The sequence below is a fragment of the Mirounga leonina genome, unplaced genomic scaffold (genome assembly GCF_011800145.1).
Source record: "Mirounga leonina isolate KUSES-001 unplaced genomic scaffold, KU_Mleo_1.0 Mir_180, whole genome shotgun sequence".
NCBI classification, from domain to species: domain Eukaryota; kingdom Metazoa; phylum Chordata; class Mammalia; order Carnivora; family Phocidae; genus Mirounga; species Mirounga leonina.
Window position 1 is genome coordinate 32325933 of NW_023270469.1, and position 26513 is coordinate 32352445.

Here is a 26513-nt window from a genome sequence, read left to right on the forward strand (position 1 = left end):
ATAAAAAATAAAAAGGCAACCTACAGAATGGGAGAAAATATTTGCAAATAATATAACTACTAAGGGGTTAATATCCAAAATATGTAAGATTTTGTACAACTTAACAGCAAAAAAACTAACATCATGATTTAAAAATGGGCAGAGGAATTGAACAGTTTTCAAAAAAATACATACAAATGGCCAAGAGGTGATATGAAAAGGTGTTCAACATCAATAATTATCAGGGAAATGCAAATTAAGAACCTAAGGAACCTGTGGAACACCATTAAGCATATCAATATGCACATCGTAGGAATCCCAAAAAGGAGAGAGATAGAAACAGAGACTATCTGAAGAAATACTGAGTGAAAACCCCAAATTTGATGAGAGCAATGAATATAAATATCCAAGATGCTCAACAAACACCAAGTAAGATGAATTAAAGAGGCTCCCACAGCAACACATTAGAATCAAACTTTCAAAAAACAGAATCTTAAAAGCAGCAAGAGAGAATCAACTTGGCATAAAAGGAATCCTCAATAAAGAAATATACAGATTTCTCATCAAAAACTTTGGAGGCCAGTAGACAGTGAGCCAATGTATTCAAAGGGCTAAAAGAAAAATACTGTGAACCAAGAATCCTATATCTGGCAAAACTGTCCTTCAGAAGTGAGGTAGAGCTGTAAAGGAAAAGAGTTTATTTGTATGTTGTTGAAGTTAAGCTGGTACAAATTTAAACCTGAGTGTTAAAAATTTATGATGTTAAATATAGTCTTGTGGTGAACACAAAGAAAATAGCTATAATATACAGAAAAAGAAATGAAAAAGGAACATTTCACTACAAAAATCAACTAAACACAAAAGACAGTAGTAATGCAGGAAATAAGGGTGAAAAAAAACTAGAAGGCATGTAGAAAACAAATAGCAAAATGATGCAAATAAGTTCCTCCTTATCAGTAATTACTTTAAGTATAAACTGATTAAACTCTCCAATCAAAAGACAAATTTGAATGGATAAAAACACATGATCCGGGGCGCCTGGGTGGCTCAGTTGGTTAAGCAACTGCCTTTGGCTCAGGTCATGATTCTGGAGTCCCGGGATCGAGTCCCGCATCGGGCTCCTTGCTCAGCGGGGGGGGTGGTCTGCTTCTCCCTCTGACCCTTCCCCTCTCATGCTCTCTGTCTCCCATTCTCTCTCTCAGATAAATAAAATCTTAAAAAAAAAAAAACACATGATCCAACTATATGTTGTCTATAACAGACTCACTTTAGATCCAAAGACACAGAGATTAAAAATGAAAGGACAGATACAGATATCCAAAGCAAATAGTAAGCAAAAGAGAGCAGTGATGGCTATACTGATATCAGACAAAATAGACTTTAAGTCAAAAAAGATTACAAGAGACAAAGAAGAACATTTACGTGTTAATGAAAGGTTCAATGCAGCAAGAAGATACAACAGTTATAAACGTTTACATACCTAATAAGTAATCAGCAAAATCTATGAAGTAAAAACTGAGAGAATTAAAGGGAAAAATAGTTCTACAATAATAGTTGGAGACTTCAATCCCCCACTCTCAATAATGGATAGAACCAGACAGAAATAAGCTAATGGAGGACCTAAACAACACAACAAACCAACTAGATATAACAGACATAACACAAAACACTCTACCCAACACCAGTATACACATTCTTCTCAAGTTCACCTGGAACATTTTTCAGGATACACCATACGTTAGGCCACAAATTCTCAATAGATTTAAAAAGACAGATATCATATGAAGTATCTTCTCAAGAGGAAGAAATTATCAACAACAGAAGTAAAATCGGAAAACCCAGAAATCTGTGGGAATTAAACAACACTTTTAAACAACCAATGAATCAAAGAAATCTCAAGGAAATTAGAAAATTCTTAGAAATAAATGAAAAGAAAAACACAACATCCTAGAACTTAGGGGATGCAGTGAAAGCAGTATTAAGAGGGAAATTTATAGCTATAAATGCTTACACTGAAAAACAAGAGAGATCGCAAATCAACAACCTAACTTTACAACTAGCTTTACCAAGCTAGTTTACAAGACCTTTACAAAATAGCAGAAGGAAATAAAGATTAGATCAGAGATTAACAAAATACAAAATAAACAACAGAGAAAAATCAATGAGCTCAAAAGTTGGATTTTTTTTTTTTTAAGATTTTATTTATTTATTTGAGAGAGAGAATGAGAGACAGAGAGCACGAGAGGGAGGAGGGTCAGAGGGAAAAGCAGACCCCCTGCTGAGCAGGGAGCCCGATGTGGGACTCGATCCCGAGACTCCAGGATCATGACCTGAGCCGAAGGCAGTCGCTTAACCGACTGAGCCACCCAGGCGCCCCAAAAGTTGGATTTTTTAAATCATCAACAAAATTGAGAAAACTTTAGCTAGATGGAAAAAGAGAGAAAACTCAAATTACTAAAATCAGAAATGAAAGTAGTAACATTACTACTGATTCCACCAAAATAAAAAAGATTATAAGAGAATACTATGAACAAAAAGGAAACCCAAAGAACGGGAGAAAATACTTTAAAATTACATATCTGGTAATGGATTAATATACAGAATATATAGAGAATGCCTAAAACAACAGCAAAAAAATAAAAAAGTTAAAAAATGGGCAAAGGACTTGAACAGACATTATCAGCACAGAAGATATACAAATGCCCAATAAATACAGAAAAGATGCTCAGCATAACTAATCATTAAGAAAATGCAAATCAAAATTACAATGAGATATCACCCTCACACCAATTAAAATGGCCATTATCAGGAAAACAAAATAAATGTTGGCAAAGATGGGGAGAAACTGAAAACCTTGTGCATTGTTGGTGGGAATGCAAAATGGTTCAGGCACTGTGGAAAACCTTGTGGTAGTTCCTCAAAAAATTAAAAATCTATTTACCATATAATCTAGCAATTCCACTTCTGGGTATATCCCCAAAAGAATTGAAGACAGGATCTCAAAGAGATATTTTTACACCCATGTTCAGAACAGCACTATTCTCAATAACTACAACATGGAAGAAACTCAAGTGTCCATCAAGAGATAAACAGATAAACAAATGTGGCATATACATATATAATGGACTGTTATGTAGCATGAAAATGAAGGAAATTCTGACTCACGTAACAACAGGGATGAACCTTGAGGACATTACACAAAATGAAAAAAGCCAGTCATAAAAAGGCAAATACTGTATGATCCCACTTATATGAGGTACTCAGAACAGTCAAAATCATAGAGACAAAAAGTAGATTAAGTAGCTGCCAGAGGCTGAGGATGGGGGCTGGGCAGTTATTATTGAATGGGTGTAGGGTTTCAGTTTTACAAGATGAAAACTATTGCAGAGATGAATGGTAGCAAGATGAATGTGCTTAATGCCACTGAACTGTACACTTAAAAATGTTCAAGATGGTAAATGTTATGTGCACTTTACCACTATTAAAAAAAAAAATTTTAGGGGCACCTGGGTGGCTCAGTCGTTAAGCGTCTGCCTTCGGCTCAGGTCATGATCCCAGAGTCCTGGGATCGAGCCCCACATCGGGCTTCCTGCTCTGCCGGAAGCCTGCTTCTCCCTCTCCCACTCCCCCCTGCTTGTGTCCCTCTCTCGCTGTGTCTCTCTCTGTCAAATAAATAAACAAAATCTTTAATAAATAAATAAATAAATAAATAAATAAATAAATAAATAAATAAATAATTTTAATTTAAAGACAAACTATTTTTATAATTTGTTTTTAAGATTTTTTAAACACATTCAGATTAGCAAACTGGACCAAGCAATGTATGAATATGATGAAGTTAGATTTACATCAGAAATGTAAGGCTGATTTAATATTAAGAAATTAGATTAAAAGAAAAGAAATACAAGATTATGTCAACAGACAAAAAAGTTTGATAAACTTCAACACCCATTCATGATAAAACTCTCAGAAAACAGGGAACAGTAGGTAACCTCTCAAACCTGATAAATGATGGCTGCAACAATAAAATCCTAGGGCAAAGATCACACTTTATAGTTGAAACGCTGAAAGCACTCCCTTTGAGAGCAGGAACAAGACCAAGATGGCTGATATGACCACTTCTATTCAGTATGTACTAAAAGGTTCTTAGAGCTAGGATAGTAAGATAAGAAACCATGTTTTAAAAATAAAAGACACAAGGATTGGAAGGAGGAGTTAAACTATTAGTATTTGCAGATGATAATGACTGATTATTGAAAAAGTAATGTATGGGTAAACTGAGAATTTAATGAGATTTTAGTAAGACTGTTGCAACAAAACTCAGCAGACACAAGTCAACTGAGATAACACGCTCACTAGGATGGGTAGAACCAAAAACTCAGATAATAATAAATGTTGGCAAGGGTGTGACGAAGTCAGAACTCTTACACGGTGCTGGTAAGAATGTAAAGTCGTGCAGCTGCTTTGGAAAACAGTCTGACAGTTCCACAAATGATTAAACACAGAGTTACCAAATGACCCAGCAATTCCACTCCCAGATATATGCCCAGAAAAACAAAAGCAAACATCCACACAAAACTTGTATATGAATGCTGTAGCAGCGCTGCATATAGCGAAAGATGGAAGGAATTCAAGTGTCCAGCAACAAACGGATACACAAAATGTGTTACATCCATACGATGGGATATGACGCAGGCATAAAAAGGAATAAAGTATTGACACGTGCTACAACACAGATGAACCTTGAAAACATTAGGCGAAGTGAAGGAAGCCAGTCACAAAAGACCACATGCTACATGATTCTATTTCTATGAAATGTCCAGAATAGATAAACATACAGAGACAGAAAGTGGATTAGTGGTCGGTTAGGACTCAGGAGAAGGAAGGGATAGTGGAGGGACAGGTAAAAGGTACAGGGTTTCTTTGTGAGGTGACGGAAATGTTCTACAACTGATTATAGTGATGACCCCATGTATCTGTAAATATACTAAAATACACTGAACGGTACAACTTAAATGAAGGAATTATATGGTATATGAATTAGATTTCAATACAACTTGTTTTTTTAAAGTTGACTGTATTTCTATATACCACAAAAAATTATTAGAAAATACGTTTTACTTTATAACGTATCAGAATGCATGCAAGAAATGGAGAAACTTAGACAATTGTACTAAAAAGAGATTAAGTAAATGAAAGGTAATGCGATGTTCATGTATTAGAAATTTCAGCAGGATAAAAATGTCAGTTCTCCTCAAGTGACTCAACAGTTCCAATCAAAATCCCAATGGAACTCTCCTATAACATTTGAGAAGCCGGTTGTTAAACTGACAATGAAGACGCGTGGGCCAACAACAGCCAAGACACTCACTATGAAAAAAGAACAAGAGGAGAAATGTACTCTTACAGCTAGAAGGCTTCTTGTCAAGCTAGGATAATGAAGGCCTAAAGGTCTTAGTGTAGGGAAAGAGTAGAGCCCAGAAAGAGATCCATGTATAGTACGTTGACACTGGATTTATACGCAGCAAGCATGGTAGATCAAATTGGGTGTGTGTACTTCACATCCTACACAAAATTAAATCCAGGTGGATTATAGACTTAAATGTATCTATTAACCTTTTAGAAGACAATGTGGAATAGCAGGAAAATTCAGAAGAACAATGAAGCAAGACTAGTGCTCATACAAAAACATATTATAAAGAATCATTAAAAACAACGGGGTACTGAATGAAGCATGAGCAGACAGAATAGAAAGTCCAGAAATACATGATAGTATATGTGGGAATTGAGTATGGTAAAAGTGGCATCTCAAAGGAGTAGGAAAAGATGAAATTTTTTAAAATTTTATTTATTTGAGAAAGAGAGAAGTAGAGAGAAAGCACGAGCAGAGAGAGGGAGAAGCAGACTCCCCACCAAGCAGGGAGCCCAATGTGGGGCTCGATCCCAGGACTCTGGGATCATGACCTGAGCCGAAGGCAGTCGCTTAACCGACTGAGCCACCCAGGCGCCCCAAAAATGAACTTTTTAATCAAAGACGTTGGGACAACTGGGTAACTATCTGGGCGAGGGGGGACTAAATTGGCCCATATACACCACATGTACAATAAAATGTCCATTTTATTAATCTAGGTGGTAGGTATAGGAATGTTCAGTTTAAAATTCAAGAAAAGCCAAGTATGTCAGACTTTTACAAAGCAAAATCGAAATAAAGCTGTTATTTGAATCCCATACCCCCAATTAAATTAATGTCCTCTTGCTGTAAAACTAAAAGCTAAAGTAGAAAGCATTTCCCAACTCAGCGAAACAAGCATTTATTACTTGCCAAGCCAACAGGGAACAGGAAGGGCAAACAGCGCAGGCTAGTAGGAATCCTAAGGATCATCTAGCATTAGCCCCTTCATTTTTACAAAAAAGATACTGAGGACCTGGAATGACCTGTGGGTAACGCAAAAGTGTTCTGTGTCAAATTTAGGAAGAAGGGAAAAACACTGGAAGCAGAAAAATCGTTTTGTTCGGTTATGATCCCTGCTATAGGAAAATTCAGCTTTTATAGAATTAGAGAAAAAATACATCTCCATGGAAACAATATTCCCAAGTATCCATCTGAGGCTGAGAAGTATGCTTTTCTATGCAAGTCTTCACATCCGAAGTGTACACACAGGATGTGGGGTGAGGAGGTACTAAAAAGAGCAGAGCTTTATAATCAGACAGGTCTGGATCTGAATTCTGGCTCTACCACTTACTGAATCCTAGCCAATCTTAGTCCTAGCTAAGCCCCAGTTTTTTATCAGCAAAATGGGAATAATTAAGACCTTATAAATTTGTCAGGAATGTAAAGAAGTACAAGTCATCTAATTCATGGATTCATACATTGGTGGCTACTGAATGTAGGCTTTCTGACATTTACTCATAGTTGCATAATGCTCAATAAAAAGTGCCACCTCTGAATGCCTGTCAGTTCATGATTAACATGCTATCAGCTGACTAGCCTGTAAATGGAATTCTACTAAAGGCAGGGGGAAGATGCTGTTGATTTCTCCATCAATAGGAATTTATTAATTAGTTGACAGCAGCTGTTAGGTGCCACATGTTTGAGGTAAAATAAAAGGTTGCTTGATGGTTTGGGTTTTTGTTTTTTGTTTGTTTGTTTAAGATTTACTTACTTATTTGAGAGTGAGAGAGAGAGAGCACGAGCAGGAGGGCACAGGGGGAGAGAGAGAGAATCTCCAGCATCTCAAAACTGGGAGAAATCTCATAGGGCATCCAGCAAGAATCCTCTCCACAGTAGATCAGATCACATTACATGGCCAACTTCTGCTTAAAGGCTTCTAGTTTAAAACCAGCTTCTCACTTGTATTATCTGACCCTTCTAATGATCAGAAAGGGCTTTTTCCTCCCACTTAGAATAACCAGGTGATGAAAAGTTAATGATAACGTATAAATGCCAAGCCACACTCACCGACTTTTGGAATAAAAATCTGTAAGTGTTGTCTTCATTTGGGGGTAAGAAAGGATATTCTATTTAATAACAATTCCATAACATAAAAAGTCAAGTTCCAAAAGTGCATCTTGAAGTTTATATTTACATCCTCAAAACAAAATACAGCCTAGAAACTCTGCCTTATATTTATATAAAATATATAATATACAAAACACAAAGAAAACATACCTGGGATGATATCATTGATGTGCAAGAGAATTGTACTTTCAACACTTGCAAAACTACAAAGCTGCACTCCGTCAAATCTGCCATCCCAATTCCCAATAGGATTATCCTAGAAATTAAGTAATAGAATAAAGTTGTAAACCCTTCTCAATAAAACATGAGTATGAAAATCTCTATTTTCCAGAAAATGATCTTCCAAAAGATTTTACACGGGCCAATTTTAACTATTTTTCCTAAAAGAGAAAAGAATGTATCAGAAATAATGGCCACAGTAATAGTTTTTGGTTTGTTTGTGTTTACTTGGTTTTTGCTTTTGTTTTGGTAAAAATGAGATCCAAGAATAATCAAGTTATAGTAAGCTCATAGATGAGCAAGAAATTGAAACTATTGGTCATGCTTTACTGGACAACAGATGCTAGTCTATACGGTAATACCCATTTGCACAGGAAGACTTATTAGTAACACATTGTTTCACCCAGAAATCTGCCCCCAATTAAGCCTAGCTTGTTCTAATCACTCCTACACTCCCTGAGCTTAACTTAAGTATTCCATTTGAACCCCTCTATGCCGTTCTATACATAGCAAATCTATTTTTTATTGTTCTTTTGACATTGTAGGGATATGCAAGAATTCCCTCTGAAATAGATTTTTACATTCAATTCTTTTATATTCCAATGTAACACCAAGTAGTACAGTGCTGTTCCCCGAGCTAGATTAAAAGATGGGCCAGTCAGACAACTGCCCTGAACACCAATGTGTACAACATGCTGTCATCAGAAACAGAAGCAGATGAAGAATACTGCATTTGCCAGAACTTTCTTTTCAAAGAGCACACTACAGGGGTTTGGAATATACACTTGCACAGGCCAACTGAAGGACAGACAGAGGCAGGGGAGAAGCTGGTGGGGCAAAGCTCTAGGCAGCCTGCCCCGAGTAAACAAGATGATCCTCAGGACTGCCATCTAAGAAGGGGGAAGGCCTACAGGGCTTTTACCAAGTAGGAGGCCCAGATGCCAAAGCAAGAGACACTAACCCCAATGGCCAATGGCCTTTTTTTCTCCAACCCTCCCTCCAACCAGCTCACAATCTCTCCTCTAAGTAAATATTAAAGGTGTGCTTTATCATTAGCTATCCTGAGGGACCCACACAGAATAGTGTGATCCTAAGTCTCTAACTTTTCACATGGCAAATGTTCAGTAAATGTTTGTCTAAACAACATAGTAATGTTTGTCGAACTAAAGGGTATCAAATAGAATTTCCTAGAATTTCCAAGCACAAGATAAACTGATGCTAGAGCATTCATACCCTCCCAAAAAGTATGCCTGAGTAGATAAAAATAATCACTAAACCCATCATGAGACAAGAGTCTATTAGTCATGGTCTCTCCTAACTCATTCTAGTGTTTAATAATTCTGTATGAGTTACTTCTTTCTACCTAACAAACTCTTGTCCATAGTGCCAATCTGTAATAAAAATGTTCTCAGGCTCTTTCTTCTCCCTCTCTTAATGCCCACAGGTAACATTCAACTTGTCATATTATAACGTTTCCGTTATGAACAAGTATGATTGCAAGGTAACATTAAAAATGACACAAAACAATGAACAAAGGACAAATACTGCAGGATTCCACTTACATGAGGTACCTAGAAAAGGTAAATTCACAGAGACAGAAAGTGGAATGCTGGCTACCAGCAGAATACTAGCTGAGAGGAGTCATGGGAGTTAGCATTTAATGTGGACATTGTTCCAGTCTGGGATGATGAAAAGCTCTGGAGACAGGGGTGATGGTTGCACAACAGTGTGAATGAAATTAAATGCCATGCAACTATAAGCTTAAAAATGGTTAAAATGGTAAATGTTATGTTACATATATTTAACCACAACGAAAAGAAATAAGGAGATACTCTAATCATCTTTTCCTCTAAAGCAATGTGCTCTTCCTCTATGCACGTATTTCCCATAAATGATGTTTACACTACTCATTAAAATAAGATCAGCCAATAAGATTTTGCAAAATACCATAAAAAGAGAATCACAGATTAGGGGGGAAAAAAACAACCTTTGCAAGATAAAGAAAAATAAGACCTCAGATAACACACTTGGGTGGGGTTTTTTTTGTTTTTTTTATTTTTCTGTTTATTGGTCAGCTATCACAGAGGAAATTTAAGGACTGAAACATTATTCCAGCTTATTCAAATTGGAAAAAAGAGTAAGTGCAACTCTATATCTAGACTCCTGTCCCATACCAATGTTCCTTTACCAAAGATAAATTAGAAGATGTTTTTAAGTTACTCCAAATTAGTCCATTTTAAATATTCGGGGTGCTTAATTTGTACCTAAAATTGCTCATAAAACAGATATACCCATAAAGATAATATACTCCAAAAGTTTCTTACCATGTCCACACCAACAAAATATCCTAAGCTTTCTTTTCCTGGCAAGACATCACAGAATATAACTGTGCCAGACTCTATAGTTTCTCCAAGCTTCAAAGAAACTCTGGAGTTTATTTCCAGAGGGGGAAGTTCCATCTGCATTGTGTCCCCTGGACCTGCAAAATCACTTTCCAATCCATTGTCATCATCTTCTAGGATTTCTAGCTTGTCCAACGCAACAAATACTCCACAGTCTTCATCACACTGAAAAAGCTGTTTCCCTTGATATATCCCGTCAGTGAAACCTTGGCCACGACCTTCTTCCTAGTTTTCAAATGAGAGGGAAAAAAAATGATTGATAGATAAAGAGATGGAGAAAGATGATCCAGAAGAAAAAAGATCCACTCTGGGGATTTCAGGGAAATCACTGGGAAAATTCTAAATGACACATACAAAAAATATTATTATTAGCAGCCGCTACTGAATTTCAAGTGTCTAAAAAAGAATAAAGAAGCTGTATGTGATGCTGAAATACAATTAATTAATTAATTAATTAATTAATTAATTAAAAATCATAATTCCACTGTGAGAGAGCCTGGCCAGATCCTACACTGTGATTTGAACAATAATTTTGCCGTAAAAAGAAAAATTCACTTTAAAATAACAATAACATTAGCTCCATTTACTGAGTACTTACTATGGGCCAGCCACCCCGCTAACTCTTGAATCAGCCTATCACAAAAACACTTCAAGGTATGTACTGGTTTCACTATTTTACAGATGAGGAAGCAGATTTAGGGAAGTGGCTTGGTTAAGTAAGCCGGCAACCCAGCTAGTAAATAGCATAACTGGGATTCAAATCTCCAACTGTTTTACAATCACTGCTTTAAAAACTTTAATCACTAAATAAGGCATGAAATCCTATATGCAAGAATGTAAAAATGTAACTGACATTTAAGTTCTTGAGAATTAATATTAATTTTGGAAATGTATCACAGAGTTCTTGGTTCTCTCTTTAGTAGAAACAAATTCCAAGACAATTTTCACATACATTATGAGGGACGACCAAAAGCACGTTTAAATCGCTGCACCTTACTTTTCTAAAATCTTAGAGCTACATTACATTACTTAACAGCACACGCTAAGAAAAACTGAGAAACCTACAGATGCTAATGTCACAAGATAATTAACAATTTGTGAGGTGAGTAATTCAGTTATAACTGGTAAAGTTCCCCATTTTTAAAACAGACAATGTTAAAATTTCTAAGATTTGAAAGCCTTGAATAATTACACGATCTATGTGTATTTCCTACCACAGTAGGTTGTTTATTAAAAAGTTTTCAGTGTATCGTCTTTGCATCATCTCAATTTATCATTAGAAAGTAAATCCTAAGAATTATGAATATTAAAAATTACAGAAGATTTCTGGAAAAACTTTTTGGTTATATTTAAAGGGGAAAAAAAATACATGTGGGCATACAAATATACACAGAAACACACACACACAGCCCACTAAAACAGTTTATCAAACTTACCAGTAATTCTACTCCAAAGAATATTCCCGACACTGTCCTCTCTGCTAATAAGGGTCCTCTGAAGCGCACAACTCCAGGAAATTTTTCTTCCCCAGATCTCAGCTGTACTTTCACATGGCAGCCCACATCTATCTGGAGGCCTTTACTTAGTCTGTTTCTGTTCTTAAACAGGCTGAACCTCTCTTCACAATTGGTAATTGCCAAAAGCAACTCTGTGAACTTTTCATTTATTTCTACAACATCCTTTTCATCAACAAAGAGAACTGCGTGTGGTTGCTCTAAAATTTTTAATCCAATCTGATTTTTCTTGCCTTTTGCAGAAGGAATCCTCGAGTGCCCCACAGAACGATCTTGGATATACTGTCCTATACTCCCCTTTGGTACTTTAAGGAGCTTTTGTGTTTGTTTGTCTGTAACACTGCATTCTTGAAGAAGCAAATAAAAAATCCGCTCTTCCCAGTAGGGTGAAGTAACTTTTTCTTGGCTCCATAAGCCTGAACTCATTGTGACATTAACTCCAAAACATTAACTCAAAAAAAAGGGAACTACTAAGTTTGTAGTAAAACCGCAAAAGATAAATTCACTGGCAGTCCCAAAGCACGTTTTTAGCAATTTGGTGTCCATGCTGTAAAAAGACAGCAAAGCAAAATGCCTGGAGGACAAGCAAAAAGAAACTTTACACTTTATTCTACATGAGCTAAAATTAAGATTAAAGACTTCTTAAGATCTCATTCGATTAGTAAAAACACACACATAAATGAAACTTCCAAAAGTACCTAGAAAGGTTAAAAGACACACATTACTTGTAGCTACCGTAATTTTGCATCTTTAATTAAGGAGATCCAATTGTAAAGTGTCTTCAAAGACAATACAATAATGCTTGTTTCCAAGGCAATGAAATTCGAGTAACAGATAACATTATATACATTTTTAAATATATATATTTTTAACTTTAAAAAGTAGCATTTTTAACAGATCCTGCCTAACTTAAATGAATAAGTTGCTCTTTTTGGCAAAACACACATAAATCAAAAAGGCTGTTATTTCTGTACACACCATTTAAGTAAAAAGTTACCCACCATAATTATTATGATAAACATCCTTTATAAAAAAAAAAATGATCAATCATATTCTGAAACTTTAACCACGATTCATTTATCTGTGTTCCATATTTTGATAATGGATCATTTATTTGCTCTCTGATCCAGTTTCATCTCCTTCATCATGTACATTTTGTCCTTAGGCAAATGTTAATCATATTAATCAGAGCCATCATCTAATTTCTCAAAATCTCAGATAATATAAATCTGATTATAGTAAAGAGGTCTTTAAAAATCAATTTTGTAGGGCGCCTGGGTGGCTCAGTTGGTTAAGCAACTGCCTTCGGCTCAGGTCATGATCCTGGAGTCCCTGGATCGAGTCCCGCATCGGGCTCCCTGCTCGGCAGGGAGTCTTGCTTCTCCCTCTGACCCTCCCGACCCTCCCCCCTCTCATGCTCTCTCTCTCTCAGTCTCTCTCTCAAATAAATAAATAAAATCTTTAAAAAAAAAAATCAATTTTGTAGCCACTAAAACTTGGACTATGTAACAAGGAATATAACTTTAACACAGTAACAAATACAAAAATTTTTATACCACAATTTTAACTATGTTATCCTAGAAACGAATACAAAAAGATTATTTCTTTTTCAGTTTCAAATTTTCACCTAAAATTTATACAATACTAATCTTTCACAATTAAAATAGCCTTCTCGGGGCGCCTGGGTGGCTCAGTCGTCGAGCCCTGCATTGGGCTCTGCACTAGGCATGGAGCCTGCTTAAGATTCTCTCTCTCTTTCCCTCTCCCTGTGCCCCTCCCCAAAAAGAAGGATGGAATAAGTAACTGTATTTAGAAACCAAATGGCCACACTCATGTGACAGAAAATACATAAGAACTTTTTTTCAGTAAGATAATTATTAAGATAATGAACTAAATCTTATTTTGATTTGATGAAATTGTATCATTTTTAACCATCATTTAAAGTAGGGCTGAGAAGGCTATTTTTTTAATTATTAAAAGATTTTATTTATTTATTTATTTATTTATTTATTTAGACAGAGAGAGAGAGGGACAGTGAGAGAGGGAACACAAGCAGGGGGAGTGGGAGAGGGTGAAGCAGGCTTCCCACTGAGCAGAGACGTGGGGCTCGATCCCAGGACTCTGGGATCACGACCTGAGCTGAAATCAAAAGTCGGACGCTTAACCAACTGAGCCACCCAGGAGCCCGTCCATCCTTCTTTGAGGTAGAGGTATCCATTTCCATTCCATTTCACAGCAGCAGTTGAGAGCACTATCGTATTTGTCTATTTTATTCTTGGAATTTAGAAATAAGTACTTCTAAAACTAAAGAACCAAATTTTAAGTTTAATAATTTAACATAATGATTAAATAATCTGGCAAATCTACACATGGAATGCATCATTAGATAATGAAGTACTCTGGAATTGGTTGAGTTTTTGTTAAAGGTCTGTCCCTCTACAACCCAGAATGAGACATGTAAGTTACCCGAGACAGGATAAAAAGTTTGGCATCCCTTTAAACCAACATTATTGAAATATCTGTGCAACATCCAGTAAAGGCAGGGGGCAGAGCTGGTGTAAAGTGATTTTCTCTCTCTCTCTTTTTTTTCCTTTCTTTATAATGTGTTTGTCTTAATTCCACTTGAGGGCACTGTCTACTTCAGCAGGAAGAGAATCAGTTTATATTTGCCACTTACATAAGACACCTGTGGAAACCCCTATCTTGGCACCATTATAAACAAAATCCCTCATGAAGGCTACTCAGACAGAGACCTAAACCCTTAAACTGGCTCTATTCCTTTAAAGTACCAAAATGAAGTATGTGTTATTTCTGACTAAAATTCTTCTCAAATGTCAACAAGGAAATACTATTTTCTGAATCATCGAATTATCAATATGAATATAAGCTCTCATGTGATTCTCAAAACGCAAAGATGTTTGTGACTTTGTTAAAAGGCTTGACGTTATGCTTTCTGAGTTCCTGTGTCTGCTTTCTATAGATTTACAGTCCCTGATTTTCCCTTGCAATCAGCCATTTTCTGTGGTTTCCTCCAGGGTGCATTTGACTCATTTTATGGCCTTGTTGCTTTCCACCTTACGGCTTCTGATCAGTTCTGAGAAGCCAGGGGATGAAATATGTTTGTGTGTTTAAAAAAAAAAAAAACACAACAATCACTAAAGAGGTATACGTAAACTCTGAACAGTCTTTTAGGAGTGAAGTGCAGAAGTTTTACCGCATGGACTTGTCTGGGTTACTCCCAGGAGGTGGAGATGGTCACAAAGCAATTTCCAAAAAAGGGAGCTGCTTTGTTCTCTTTCTAAATGTATTTAAATATTTTTGGCCAAAAATTGCTTTTCAAGTATGGTAATTCTATTTAGAAAAGAAATTACTTTTTAAAATTCCTAAAAGTTACACCTTCAAATATTAAGAACATCCTTAAATCTTAATATTATATGCCCATGATTTCTACTCCATTGGTTCCCCAGCTTAACAAGTCATGTCATGATTTAAAACAAAGCCCACCAGTGGATAATGAAATATTACCAAGACAAAATTAAATTACTGTATGTAATGCATTAGCACACCATTTTAAATGAATTTGATTACAGAAGTGTTATTTGCTAATCATTTAAGAGACAGTCCACAGTAAAATTTAATGTAATTCCTTTGGATTATAAAAAAGGTGGAAGGCAATTTAACAATCATTATTAAGAACCACAGTTTACAGTAAACACACAGGAGCAGCTCTGCTCGGACCGGCGTTAGCACAAGTGGGAGTGAGCTTCACCTCAACAAAAGCAGGGGTCGTGTTAGGCCACTAGAAGAACCAGAGCAAAAGTTTATAAAACATTTAAAAAGCATTATCCAAAAATAAAAAGACTGTGGCCTTTCCTCTTTTAGAAAGTACACATTAAGAAAGAATAAGTTTGGAATTACCGTATTAAACACTGATTCTCATCACTGCAACTGACAGTTCGAGAAAGGTGAATGGGGAACTTTATGACTCCAGAGCTATACAAGATAATAAATTTAATGGCCATGAATATCTCAATATACTGCCATTACAGCAGAAATAGGTTAATAAAGAGACTTCCCTCCGCTGTAGAAATGAATAGAATGACAACGTTCTTCTTTCACTGGGATATGCACAACAGTTAGATTAAGTCTTAAGAACCCCAAGCAATAAAAACTAAAGACGATATGGGAAAGATTTAAATGACATTGTCAATGAGTTCTTTATCAGTCAAGGTTTGTTAGTTTGTTTAGTATTTTTGTGCACTCAGCACAGTGTTAGATGCTGAGAAGTATGGCAGATTTAAGATACGATAACTGCCCTACTTTATGTTCTCTTACTACCTTTCAGGTCTAATTGGTTTAAAATTGCCTCTAATAGTATACTTCACTTTGAGTGTAAATATATCACACATGATTCATCTAAATGCCTCTGCACTTATTTCAGGCTGGAAAATTGAGTGATTATGAATATCCTGATCATTACTCTAAGTACTGAACGAAAATTACCAAAGAGGTGGAATGAAATGACATATTTAACCCTAAACCATACTGAACAGAAAAGGCCTTTCCTTTGACGACATTCGAGATGAGGGAATGGTTCAGGGTCACAAAGACTTGAAAATACATCTGGTTATCTGAGCTTGTTGAGGGTCTGGATTCTGAACAAATCAGAGTTTAACTGTATTAAAATAAAGCCATTAAACCAAGATGAAGGTTGAAAGACACAAATATTTATCAGTTTCCTATCAATGCAATGAAAAGATGGGTCAAAAAATATGTTTTATACAAAAATATTAAAGGTCAGAATTACCACATTCTAAAAGATAATATACAGTACACATGAACAGCATTAGCTACATACAATTGACAATGGTTGTCTAGAAAATACAATGTCTTTTTAATTCTCAGGCTATCAGGTTATACTGCTCATAGAACCTCACTAGAGAAAACAAAGATAGGTCTAATTCAAGAACGTTTTTGCATCTTCTCAAATATCCCAACTTGTTTTAAAAACCACACAAGACTACCTAAATCAGAATAAAACTTACAATTCTAAAATTCTGCTCCTAATTATAAAGGCGGCAAAGAGACAGGGAGGTCAGCATGAATATCAAAGAAAGAAGACACACAGGACTTTTTCCAAAAGCGTCTAGATGGCTAGAATAATCACCATTTTAAGGAAGAATCTCTCTCACTAAAAGAACAAGTTGTTATACCACTAAACAGCTAAAAACAGAAAAACAGATTCCATGACCAGAAAAGAGAGTCAGCTTTATCTTTCCTCACATACTGTGTCCCAAGCGCACAAGTATTCCGTCCCTAAAACAAGCGGGATTTATAAAGTTAAAAAAGAGTCTGGCTCCTGCATCTGCATGTATATTCACGGCGGAAGAACAAGGAACCCCAAAGTCTCCGTAGAGTTAAGCCCGGCCACTACACTTCCAAACTGGAACCTCTCATATCCTTCATCTTTGTATTTCCAGTGCCAAACCACTGTCTGACATGTAAGGGCATTCAGTACGTGTGAAATGAATGAATGATTTGGTTAACTCAGGTGATAAAAGTGAAAGCCAAAATTCCATTTCCCCGTCCTAATTGTTTTAAGTGATTAAAAGCGTATCTTCCAGGTTAAAAAGGAAAAAATATATATATATACTACTTCTCAGAATAAATGAAGTCATGGTTAATGTTTACCACCACTGCATTGTTACACATAGGAGAAGAAACAAGACAAATTTCACCATCACCAAAACAAGTTGTTTTGAGGTTCATTTGAAACTGGTTTCCTAGATCTTCACATCATGTGTGATGCCTATAAATTCTGTGTAGCCAATGAAAATACCTTGACAAATTTAAGAAGAATGTGTGGAAATCAGGAACAAAATACTCATCTTTTGATGAATAGGATAATTAATCCTTTCTGTCTTCTTATGATAAGGACTTCCGTAAGTCAAGCAAAATCACAGTTCAGGCATGCCAGACCATGAGAAATCACTGCTGTTGAATGTCTGTTTTACATAATAGTGCCCTGGCTTTATCAGCTCTTCACAAAAGTTACCGTCCACAGGAAGGCTTCTTCACAGGAATACTATAACATTTTGCAGCAGAACATAAGAGAATGTTCTGGGTGATATCAACATGCACAGTACACGAACTTCCACAGGAATTCCCAGCAAATCATTTTCTCCTAATACTTCTAGTTCAAATCCACCCACTACCCAGTGGGGAATTGGCAGCCTAATCCTCAGGGCCATTCAGTCTACTTGGGGCGTGAGGGGGTGTGCAGAAAACCAACACTTGAATGAACACCCTCCCTCAAGGCCTGGGTTTTTCTCCGGGAGCCAATGACTGCAAAAAGAACAATCTTATTAAGATCTCTATTAGCCCGAATTCAAAAGCAAGGTAAGGAATGCTCCTTAGCTGAGCTAAGGATCCAACTTTCCAGGGAGACCGGGGAGAGGATGGGGGCAGGGATGGTGGGAGCTGAGAGACTGAAAGGCTTGGTGGCTGGAAGATGACAACCATCCTGAAACATGCAAATGCCACAGGGTGGAATAGAAAAGATGCCAAGTACATGAATAACCGGGCAGCGGACCCAGCTGAGAAACAAATTCAGGAACACTATCTTCTGTCAAGACTTGCCGATTTCCCCACAGATCGTTAACATTATAAAGAAAAACAAAAGGAAGGGAAAGAATACCTCGTTTCGACAGAGCGCACCTTTCAACTAAAGAACTCCAGGTTGTTGTAGAAGACCATCCTCCTCACCCTGGAAAGGGGGAAACTGAAAGAAAAAGCAGAACACGCCATTAACGAGGCCAGAACCCCGACTGCTCTTCCTGGACAGGAGCCACAAACACCCCCAAACCGACCGATCGATACGCCCCTCGGCTAGGAAGGAGGAGATATTACAGCCCAGGGCTCTCGAGGCCAACGGAGGCCGTCGGGAGCCGGCCAGCGGCCCGCGCCTCAGTTTCCGCATCTGTAAAGGGGGGGGGCCGGCGGGGGAGACGGTCTCCTGCGCGGCTCCCACCCGAGTCCTCTCTCTTCCGGAGGTCCCGGCGGCGGCGACCACGCTCCCACGTTTCGGGAGCCCTCTCAGGAAGCCCGGGCGGCGGGGGAGGTGGGGGGGAAGCTCCGGGGGTGGGGAAGCCCGGGCTGACGTCAGCGGGCTCAGCACCCCCGCAGGCCTTGCCGGCTCCGGGCCAGGGAAACTAACGGGCCGGCGGCGAGGGCCCGACGGCCGCGGCGGCGGCTGGAGGCGCCCCGAGGCCGGGGAGGGACGCCCGAGGGGACCCAGCCGTCCGCTGCTCGCCGCCTCAGTAGCCCGCTCACTCACTCACCTCGGGCGGCGGGGCAGCGCCCCTTCCCCAGTGCCGCCAGCCCGCGTCCCACTCCGGCCCGGCGCCCCACACCCACCGCCTTAATATTTACCTCCGACGCGCGGCCCCGGCGCAGCCGAACCTGCTACCTGGGCCCGCCCCCACCTGCCCCGCCTCCGAGCCGCCCGGCGGGGGGAGAGAGGGAGAGCGGGGGCGAGGGGCCAACCGCCGCACTAACCAATCGTAGCCCGAGATGCGTTTCTGTGCACGCTCTGATTGGGCAGCCCTGTAACAGACCTTCCTCCAATGGCTGCCGGCCCGGAGCCGGCTGAAGGGACTTTCCGCTCCGTCAAGCTCGGTCGAGCCAAAGGGAAAGCGGAGGGGAGGGGAGGTGGAGCGGGGGAGGTGGGCGGGGAGCTCTGGCTGATTGGACAGAAGACTGCGGGTGCCGCGTTACCATTGGCCGATACCGGAGCCGGGGCGGGGCGCTGTGCTGCTCCCCGCTCCACCTCCCAGGCCCGGGTCCTGGCTCTCGGCTTAGCTGTCAAAACTCCTGCGGGGAGTTTGGGGCTGGGGTGACACGAGCTGGGAATAGGATTTCAGGATTCCATGAAAAAGCAAAGCTTTAGAATCGGACTTAAGTTTGAATCCTTTGCGCTTTCAATTAGTAGCCTCGTGACGTGAGGATCTCACGACCACGCTAAGCCTCAGTATCCTCATCTGTAAAATGGAGATAGTCATCACGGGTCCTACAGAACGGTTGTGAAACACCAAACACCGTAGGTAAAGTTCCCGATACACAGCAGGAGCTCAGTCGTGTTGAATCTCTTCTCCTCCCTCAGATTCGGCCCGGGACCTCTGCTGTCACCTATCCCAGTTTGGAGGGAGGTCTCCCTAGGGTGGCGAAGACGGGATTTCCACTCGCTGCTTCACTCAGCTCTGTACCCCTGGCCACCAGCCAGGACTTGGGGTGTAGTTAAGGATCTTTCAATTAGAAGGGAGGTTTCTGATTCCCAAAAGTGCTCAAAATATTTAAGGAAGTGCTTTTTATAATCAGTCCCAGAGCCTTGCCGCATAGCATGCCTTGCTGCACTGGATACTCCTGTTAATTAATTCCTTCTCCTTTGACATTTTAAGTACCAATTATAGGAGAAGGTGATTAATACTGAGGAAAGAAGAGGGGTGTGTGTACTTAATCATGAGAGGGAAAATTTCCCTAGTGGAAAGTGACATTTCTGAAGATCTGGGCAGTTTAAACCAGTGAGTACATAAAAGAAGTCACATGAGTGATTACTAACAGTACTAGTAAACAGGCCACCCACCTCCCTTGCCATAAGCACCCAGGATGAAATGGACATCTTTTGAAAACCTAAGCCTCAATCCACTCTTGTGTCTCTTTCATTCTTCCCTATCCTGTGTCTCAAGCTTCAAGGCCACAGTGCCGTAGAAAGCAATAAAATGGAAATCAACAGGCCTGGCTCACAGTGTGGCCTTAGGCGACACAGTTCCCTCCCAGGTCTAGATTCTCCAATAAAGTCAGGAGGACTCAGAGGTCACCGTCTGGCTGTCTGGGCGAGCAATTCAGCCTGAAGACTATTCTTGCTTGACCTATACGGTGAGGAGGAGGAAGAAGAGGAAGTGGAATGGGAGAGAAAGAGTTTGAATCCTTTAGGACAGGGCAGTCTCCCTTTCCACACTGCTCACCATTCCCTAGTTTACTCACCTGGCATATTTCTCTCCTTTACGTTCTCTACTGGCCCCCAAAGCTCAGTTTGCCACCACAGGATGAAGACATCTTCAAGCCTTTTCTGATGATGGTATTTGGTGCTGCTGAGCCCGCTGCTTTCTGTCAGAGCCTTGCTCAGTCCTCCTGTGACCCATTCCTTGAATCAGACAGTGTCAAAGCCTGACTTCATCCAAGAGATACTCTTCCAAGCCAGGCCCGATAAACAGGGCTTATCTCAATTACCATCTCCCATCAATTGGTAATGACTGCCTAGAACACTGTGTTGAAAACAATTCTAAAACTGTATTCAGGCTCTCAGGGAAAAGAGATGTCTGCCAGGGGATAAGATTGGGGAATAGTGTCATGGTGCTATTATTTGCAATCCTTGCTAAGCCAGTCTCTCCTTTTACAGAGAGGAGATTAAGGTCCAGAGAGGGAATATAACTTGTCCCAGGTCACCCAGGAGATGAGCTGAGACTCTGGTTCTCCTGATTTCAAGTCAGGGCTCTTTCCAGCTCTGTTGAAACAGATTCTCCAACTGAAATGCCTATCCTCTCTGCTTTCCAATCCTCCCTTTGTTTCAGGCCTAACCAAAGTCCACCCTCTTCCAAGGGTCTTTGCAGATGGCTCCAGTCCCTGCTTGATCCCCTCTGTTTCTTCACCACCTCACAGCCTGTTCCACTCAGCCTGGCCTGGATCCACACAACTCCTGGTTGGGTTACCGAGCAGGGACCAAGAAACCCAGGGGTGTCCAAGAGAGATGCCATCCATACCCTCTGGCAGGGAAGGGCAGACCTTAAAGGACTAGCTACAAGATCACTTACTAAACTACGGAGGGCAGGGTGAGCCCCAGAAGGAGAACTGTGCTGAGCACACATAAGATGTGGTTGGGCACTGAGGGAAGGCCTGTTTGAGGAAGTCACCTATAAGATGAAATAGGAAAGACGACTAGCAGCCAAGGGGGAAAGGGAGCACTTCCGGCAAAGGGAACAGGACTGTGCATGACATATTGAAGGAACTGAAAGAGGCAGAGCACAGTAAATGTGAGCACAAAAGAGCCCTTCAGGTAGGGCCTTGGGAGTCAAGTTTTGGTCTTTAGCTTAAGAGCAGGATCCCGCTGAAGGGTTTTAATAGGGTAGTTAACACTGATTCTAAACTGTCTCCCATAGCTCTCTTTGTACACAGCAGGAACCCAACAAAAAGCCATTGGATTAATTTGAGCTCTCTCCCCCAAGAGCTGGAAACCTGGTCACCTGGTAGGGACCTGTGACTTGGAGTAACACCTACCCAGGACCCAACCAAATCTCAGTAGCACAAGTAACCATCATTTCTTAGACCCTGCCCCGTGCTCCCCAAATGGCTACCACAGGCTACCTCTTACTTCCAGCCTCACCAAATTCAGTATTTTAGGTCCTACTGCTTGCTCAGCACCTCCACCCCACACAGCCAAAAGTGAACTCCTGATGCTCCTCCACTCCCACCTCAGTCCTTCTGCCTTCCCCATCCCAGGAAATGGCAACTCCTAGCTGTTCATCCAGCTTCCCATGCTTCCAGCCATTTCCCCACCACTCCTGGGAATAGGGGCATTCAGAATAAGCTCTAAACCATGGGGCTAATGAATAAGCTCTGAACCACGGGGCTAACTGGACCAGGCGTCCCCACAGGCAAGGATACTGCATGGGCGCTTTCTCCCTACCGCCCAGCACGGTGTTTCAATCACTGGATGAGTGGAGAGTCCACCATACCAAGGATGTGCTTGTCTCTTAGAGGGGGGGGTGGATCTGCAGGTACAACTGAACATTCTGTGTGGGGGCTTTTACTCTGGTCACCCTAAAGCTCTTTTTGATAAGATAAAAGGGATTACTTTAATCATCTTTCCCCTAATCCTGCTGAACTATAAATCCATGCTCCCGTTTGAGCTATTTGCTGTTATCAATGACAAATGATCTCTGCGTGATTTAAAAAACACACCCACAGAGAAAAGGGGTCTAATGCTCTTCGTTGGGACCTTTGTGCTACCTCCGGAATCCCATTTGGGGCAGTAAATACATTAGGAATGATCTCATGTGGCAGGAAACCTTCCTCCCTTAGGAAGGAGATACCAATGGTGTTGGGAAAGAGGCGATTCATTTTTATAATCCTCCCCAACTTCTTACGTTCTGCCTCCTTTAGGCAGGTTGATTCTCCATTCGGTTAACAAATATCTGAGCATCGACTATGCACTAGGCACTATTTTAGCCCTGGAGGACTCTGCAACAAGCACGGCTTTTGTTCTCATGGATCTGACATTCTAGGGGAAGGAAGAAACACATGTACGTCCGGTGGTGTGTGCTGGGAAGACACTATTAAGCAGGGCTGGGGAGGAGAGAGTGGTCAGGGATGGCTATTTGAGGTAAATGGTTCAGGGAAGGAGTCCCCTGATGAGCTGACACTTGAACAAAGACCTGCTGTAAATGAGGAAGCCAACCAGGCCACTATCTCGGGAAGAGTGTTCCTGTAAGAGAAAATAGGCAAATGCAAAGGTCTGGACGCAGTTTGCGTTGTCAAGGAGCGGCCAAGAAGCCGTGTGGCTGGAGCGCAGGGAACGGGAGTCGGAGTGGCAAAGGGGAGGTCTGTGAAAACACAGGGGTGGGCCAGGCCAAGAGGGGACCTTGACTTTCACCCTGGGCTAGATTGGCAAGTTCCGGAGCATTTTGATCAGAGCAGTGGTTCATCAGACTTACCTTTTAACAGGCTGACGTTGTGGGTCAGGTGCCGTAGGCAGGTCAGTTAAGACACTGATGCAGTAATCCAGGTAAGGGTGGGCCCCTAAGGAGGCCCGTCTTTCCTGGGGGTGGGGTAGAGCACATGGGGAGGGGGGGCATGAGGAACTGAAGATGTCAAGAAAGTTGTTCCAAGTAAAAAAGGGAGGGGCGCCTGGGTGGCTCAGATGGTTAAGCGTCTGCCTTCGGCTCAGGTCATGATCTCAGGGTCCTGGGATCGAGTCCCACATCGGGCTCCCTGCTCCTTGGGAGCCTGCTTCTCCCTCTGCCTCTCTCTCTCTCTCTCTGTCTCTCATGAATAAATAAATAAAAAAAATCTTAAAAAAAAAAAAAGGGAGGGGAGGGATTTTCAGGGTGACTGATAAGGGAGGGATGATGCCTAGGGGATTGGATCTGTGGGTTGTTCTGGAAGTGATGATAGATGGGATTAAATTTAGAGCAAAAAAAAAAAAAAAAGGAATCTTGGAGAATCCACCGATCTCGGATTTCCTGTCCGCACAGCTGAAGGATGGCCCTGATGTCACTCACCTGAAACCTGCCACCCAGGGCCCGAGCCTATGTGTTCCATTGGGTGCGGGCACTACCAGAGTGTATGCCCCCACCGCTGCGTGCTTCACCCGCTGGGCTGCACCCATCTCCTGAGTGGGGACGGAGGCGTGAAGATGTGTTGGTGCAATAGTGAAATGATGCTGTATGTAGTCTCAACTCAGCCTGCTTAGAATGTGATTCTACCTCCCACACTTTCTGCGGGGTGTATTCGTTCCAGTATCTGATTTTGGTGCTATGTAGGGGGGGCCGGGGGGGGTAGCACTCAGATTGACTTTTTTTTTTTTTCTTCTAGGATGTTGGTGAATATAATTAAAAGCCTGAAGCTCTTTTAAAAAATTCTCTTGCTCTGGTACTTTTTTTTGTCTGCACATAAGAATTATGTATTTTCAGCCACAAATCTAAAATGTGTCTGCTCCTGTTCTGCAAATGACTTCTGGAAAGTCGGCTAACTTGTTCGCAAGTTACCTGCCCAGCCCCAGAATGCTTTTGGTGGATCTGCTGGACTTTGGAAATGTAAGAAGCCTCTACTCTGAGCTCTGACGGTAAGCACATATCCAGGTCCCGGCGGCACCCTTCCCTGGGCCCTCTTGAACTCTTCTTTCTCCCTAATCTCTCCCTGGGTTATGACATCCAGGCCCAATGACCCCATTCCCCTTTAGAGGCTGAGGACATCCATGCTGTTAAACCTGGCAATGACCTCTCCCACGGGCTCCAGACTCACAGCATAACTTGGTGTCTCCACTTGACATCACTCAGGTGTCCCAAACTTGACCATCCAAAACAAAGTCCCTCCTACTTCCAAGCTGGCTTCCCATCTGTCTTCCCACCTGACCTCCAGGATGGTGTGCCCCAGTTACTCAAGTCAAAAATGAGGAGCCTTGAGTCTCCCCTCCCCCTCTTCTCTCATCCATTCCATTTGTAAACCTTCAGGAATCGACTCCTAGAACGTTTCTGGAATCCATCCTCTTCTCTCCACCTCTGCTGACACCACGTTAAAACAACTGCCTCTCACCTGCAATGGCTCCTAGGTGGTCTCTCCTTTTTCTGTTCAGAAAGAGGGAGAAGCAGGAAGCCCGATGTGGGGCTCGATCCCAGGACCCCGGGATCATGACCTGAGCCCGAAGGCAGACGCTTAACCGAATTAGTCACTCAGGCACCCCAGCCAAGATCCTCATCTTAATCACATTTTTTTTTTTTGAGAGAGAGAGAGCTTGCGGGGGGGCGGGGGGGAGTGGCAGAGGGAGAGGGAGGAAGAATCTCAAGCAGACTCCCCGCTGAGCACGGAGCCAGATGTGGGGCTCGATCTCCCAACCCTGAGATCATGACCTGAGTCAAAATCAAGAGTTGGATGCTTAACCAACTGAGCCACCCAGGTGCCCCTTAATCACTTCTTTAAAGTCCCTTTTGCCACGTAAGGCAACATTCACAGGCTCAAGGAATGAGGAGCTAAATATTTGGGGCCATTATTCAACCTACTACATGTACCAAGCTCTTCCCCATGACAGGGTCTTCATGCAGCTTGTCCTTGGTGAACAAGCCCCCTCACTCTTGGCAAGGCCAGACCCTTCTCATTCTTAGGGTCCCAGCTTACGTGTCTCAGCCCAATCCCCAATCTGAAGGTTCCCCTCTATCTTGAACCTTTCTTTTTTCTTTTTTTTTTAGAGAGAGAGAGCACACAGGCGCATGAGTTGGGGGGAGTGGGAGAAGAAGCAGACTTCCCACCGAGCGGGGAGCCTGATGCAGGACTCGATCCCAGGACCCTGGGATCATGACCTGAGCTGTAGGTGGATGCTTAACGACTGAGCCACCCAGGCGCCCCTGTTTATTTCCTTCCTATCACTTACCACAGTGGATCTTATTTTCTATATCTTCCAGTTCACTTGTTTTCTGCCCACCTCTCCACCTCTCCCCAACCTAAGTGCTTTGAGGACAGGGATCCCGTCTGTTGTGTTCATCCACCGATGGTCCTAACATATCTGGCCCATAAATCATGGCTGAATGAATTTCAGGAAAACGAAATTTACAATCCAAGTCCCCGCCATACACATGGACTGCTGTGTTTACTCCTCAGGGAAAGCAGGCCCATCGATCTCCACCTTCCTCCTGATCTTCTGTATCAGAACAGTGGACTGGCCAGAAACTACCACCACCAACAGAGAGCCCACAGGCAAGCTCACACACAGGAGCCCACGGAGATGCCGCAGTATTTCACGAGCCAGGCCCACACAAAACATTCCCAGGAAGAGGATCTCACTTCGGTGAGGAGCTACCTGAGCTCTTGCTCGTTAAATGTAGCTGAGAGGGCGCCTGGGTGGCTCAGTTGGTTAAGTGACTGCCTTCGGCTCAGGTCATGATCCTGGAGTCCCGGGATCGAGTCCCGCATCGGACTCCCTGCTCGGCAGGGAGTCTGCTTCTCCCTCTGACCCTCTCATGCTCTATCTCATTCTCTGTCTCAAATAAATAAATAAAATCGTTTAAAATAAATAAATAAATAAATAAATAAATAAATAAATAAATAAATAAA

At 41.3% G+C, this 26513-nt stretch overlaps 1 protein-coding gene across 6 annotated transcripts in view; it reads right to left on the reverse strand.

Moving 5' to 3' along the window:
• CYLD (CYLD lysine 63 deubiquitinase) overlaps nt 1-19053 on the reverse strand; it is a 61585-nt gene extending 42532 nt beyond the window's left edge. The window contains exons 1-5 of one of the 6 annotated variants that reach the window (XM_035025222.1): nt 18974-19053; nt 18331-18414; nt 11556-12207; nt 10042-10344; nt 7649-7754 (exon numbers count right to left, since the gene is read on the reverse strand). In XM_035025222.1, coding sequence (XP_034881113.1) covers nt 7649-7754; nt 10042-10344; nt 11556-12059 — 913 coding nt within the window. In that variant the 5' untranslated portion in view covers nt 12060-12207; nt 18331-18414; nt 18974-19053. Of the gene's footprint in view, nt 1-7648; nt 7755-10041; nt 10345-11555; nt 12208-18330; nt 18557-18973 lie in introns of those variants that run through there. The other 5 variants (XM_035025224.1, XM_035025225.1, XM_035025226.1 and 2 more) reach the window with 5 other exon arrangements.
• Nucleotides 19054-26513: the final 7460 nt, after the last annotated feature.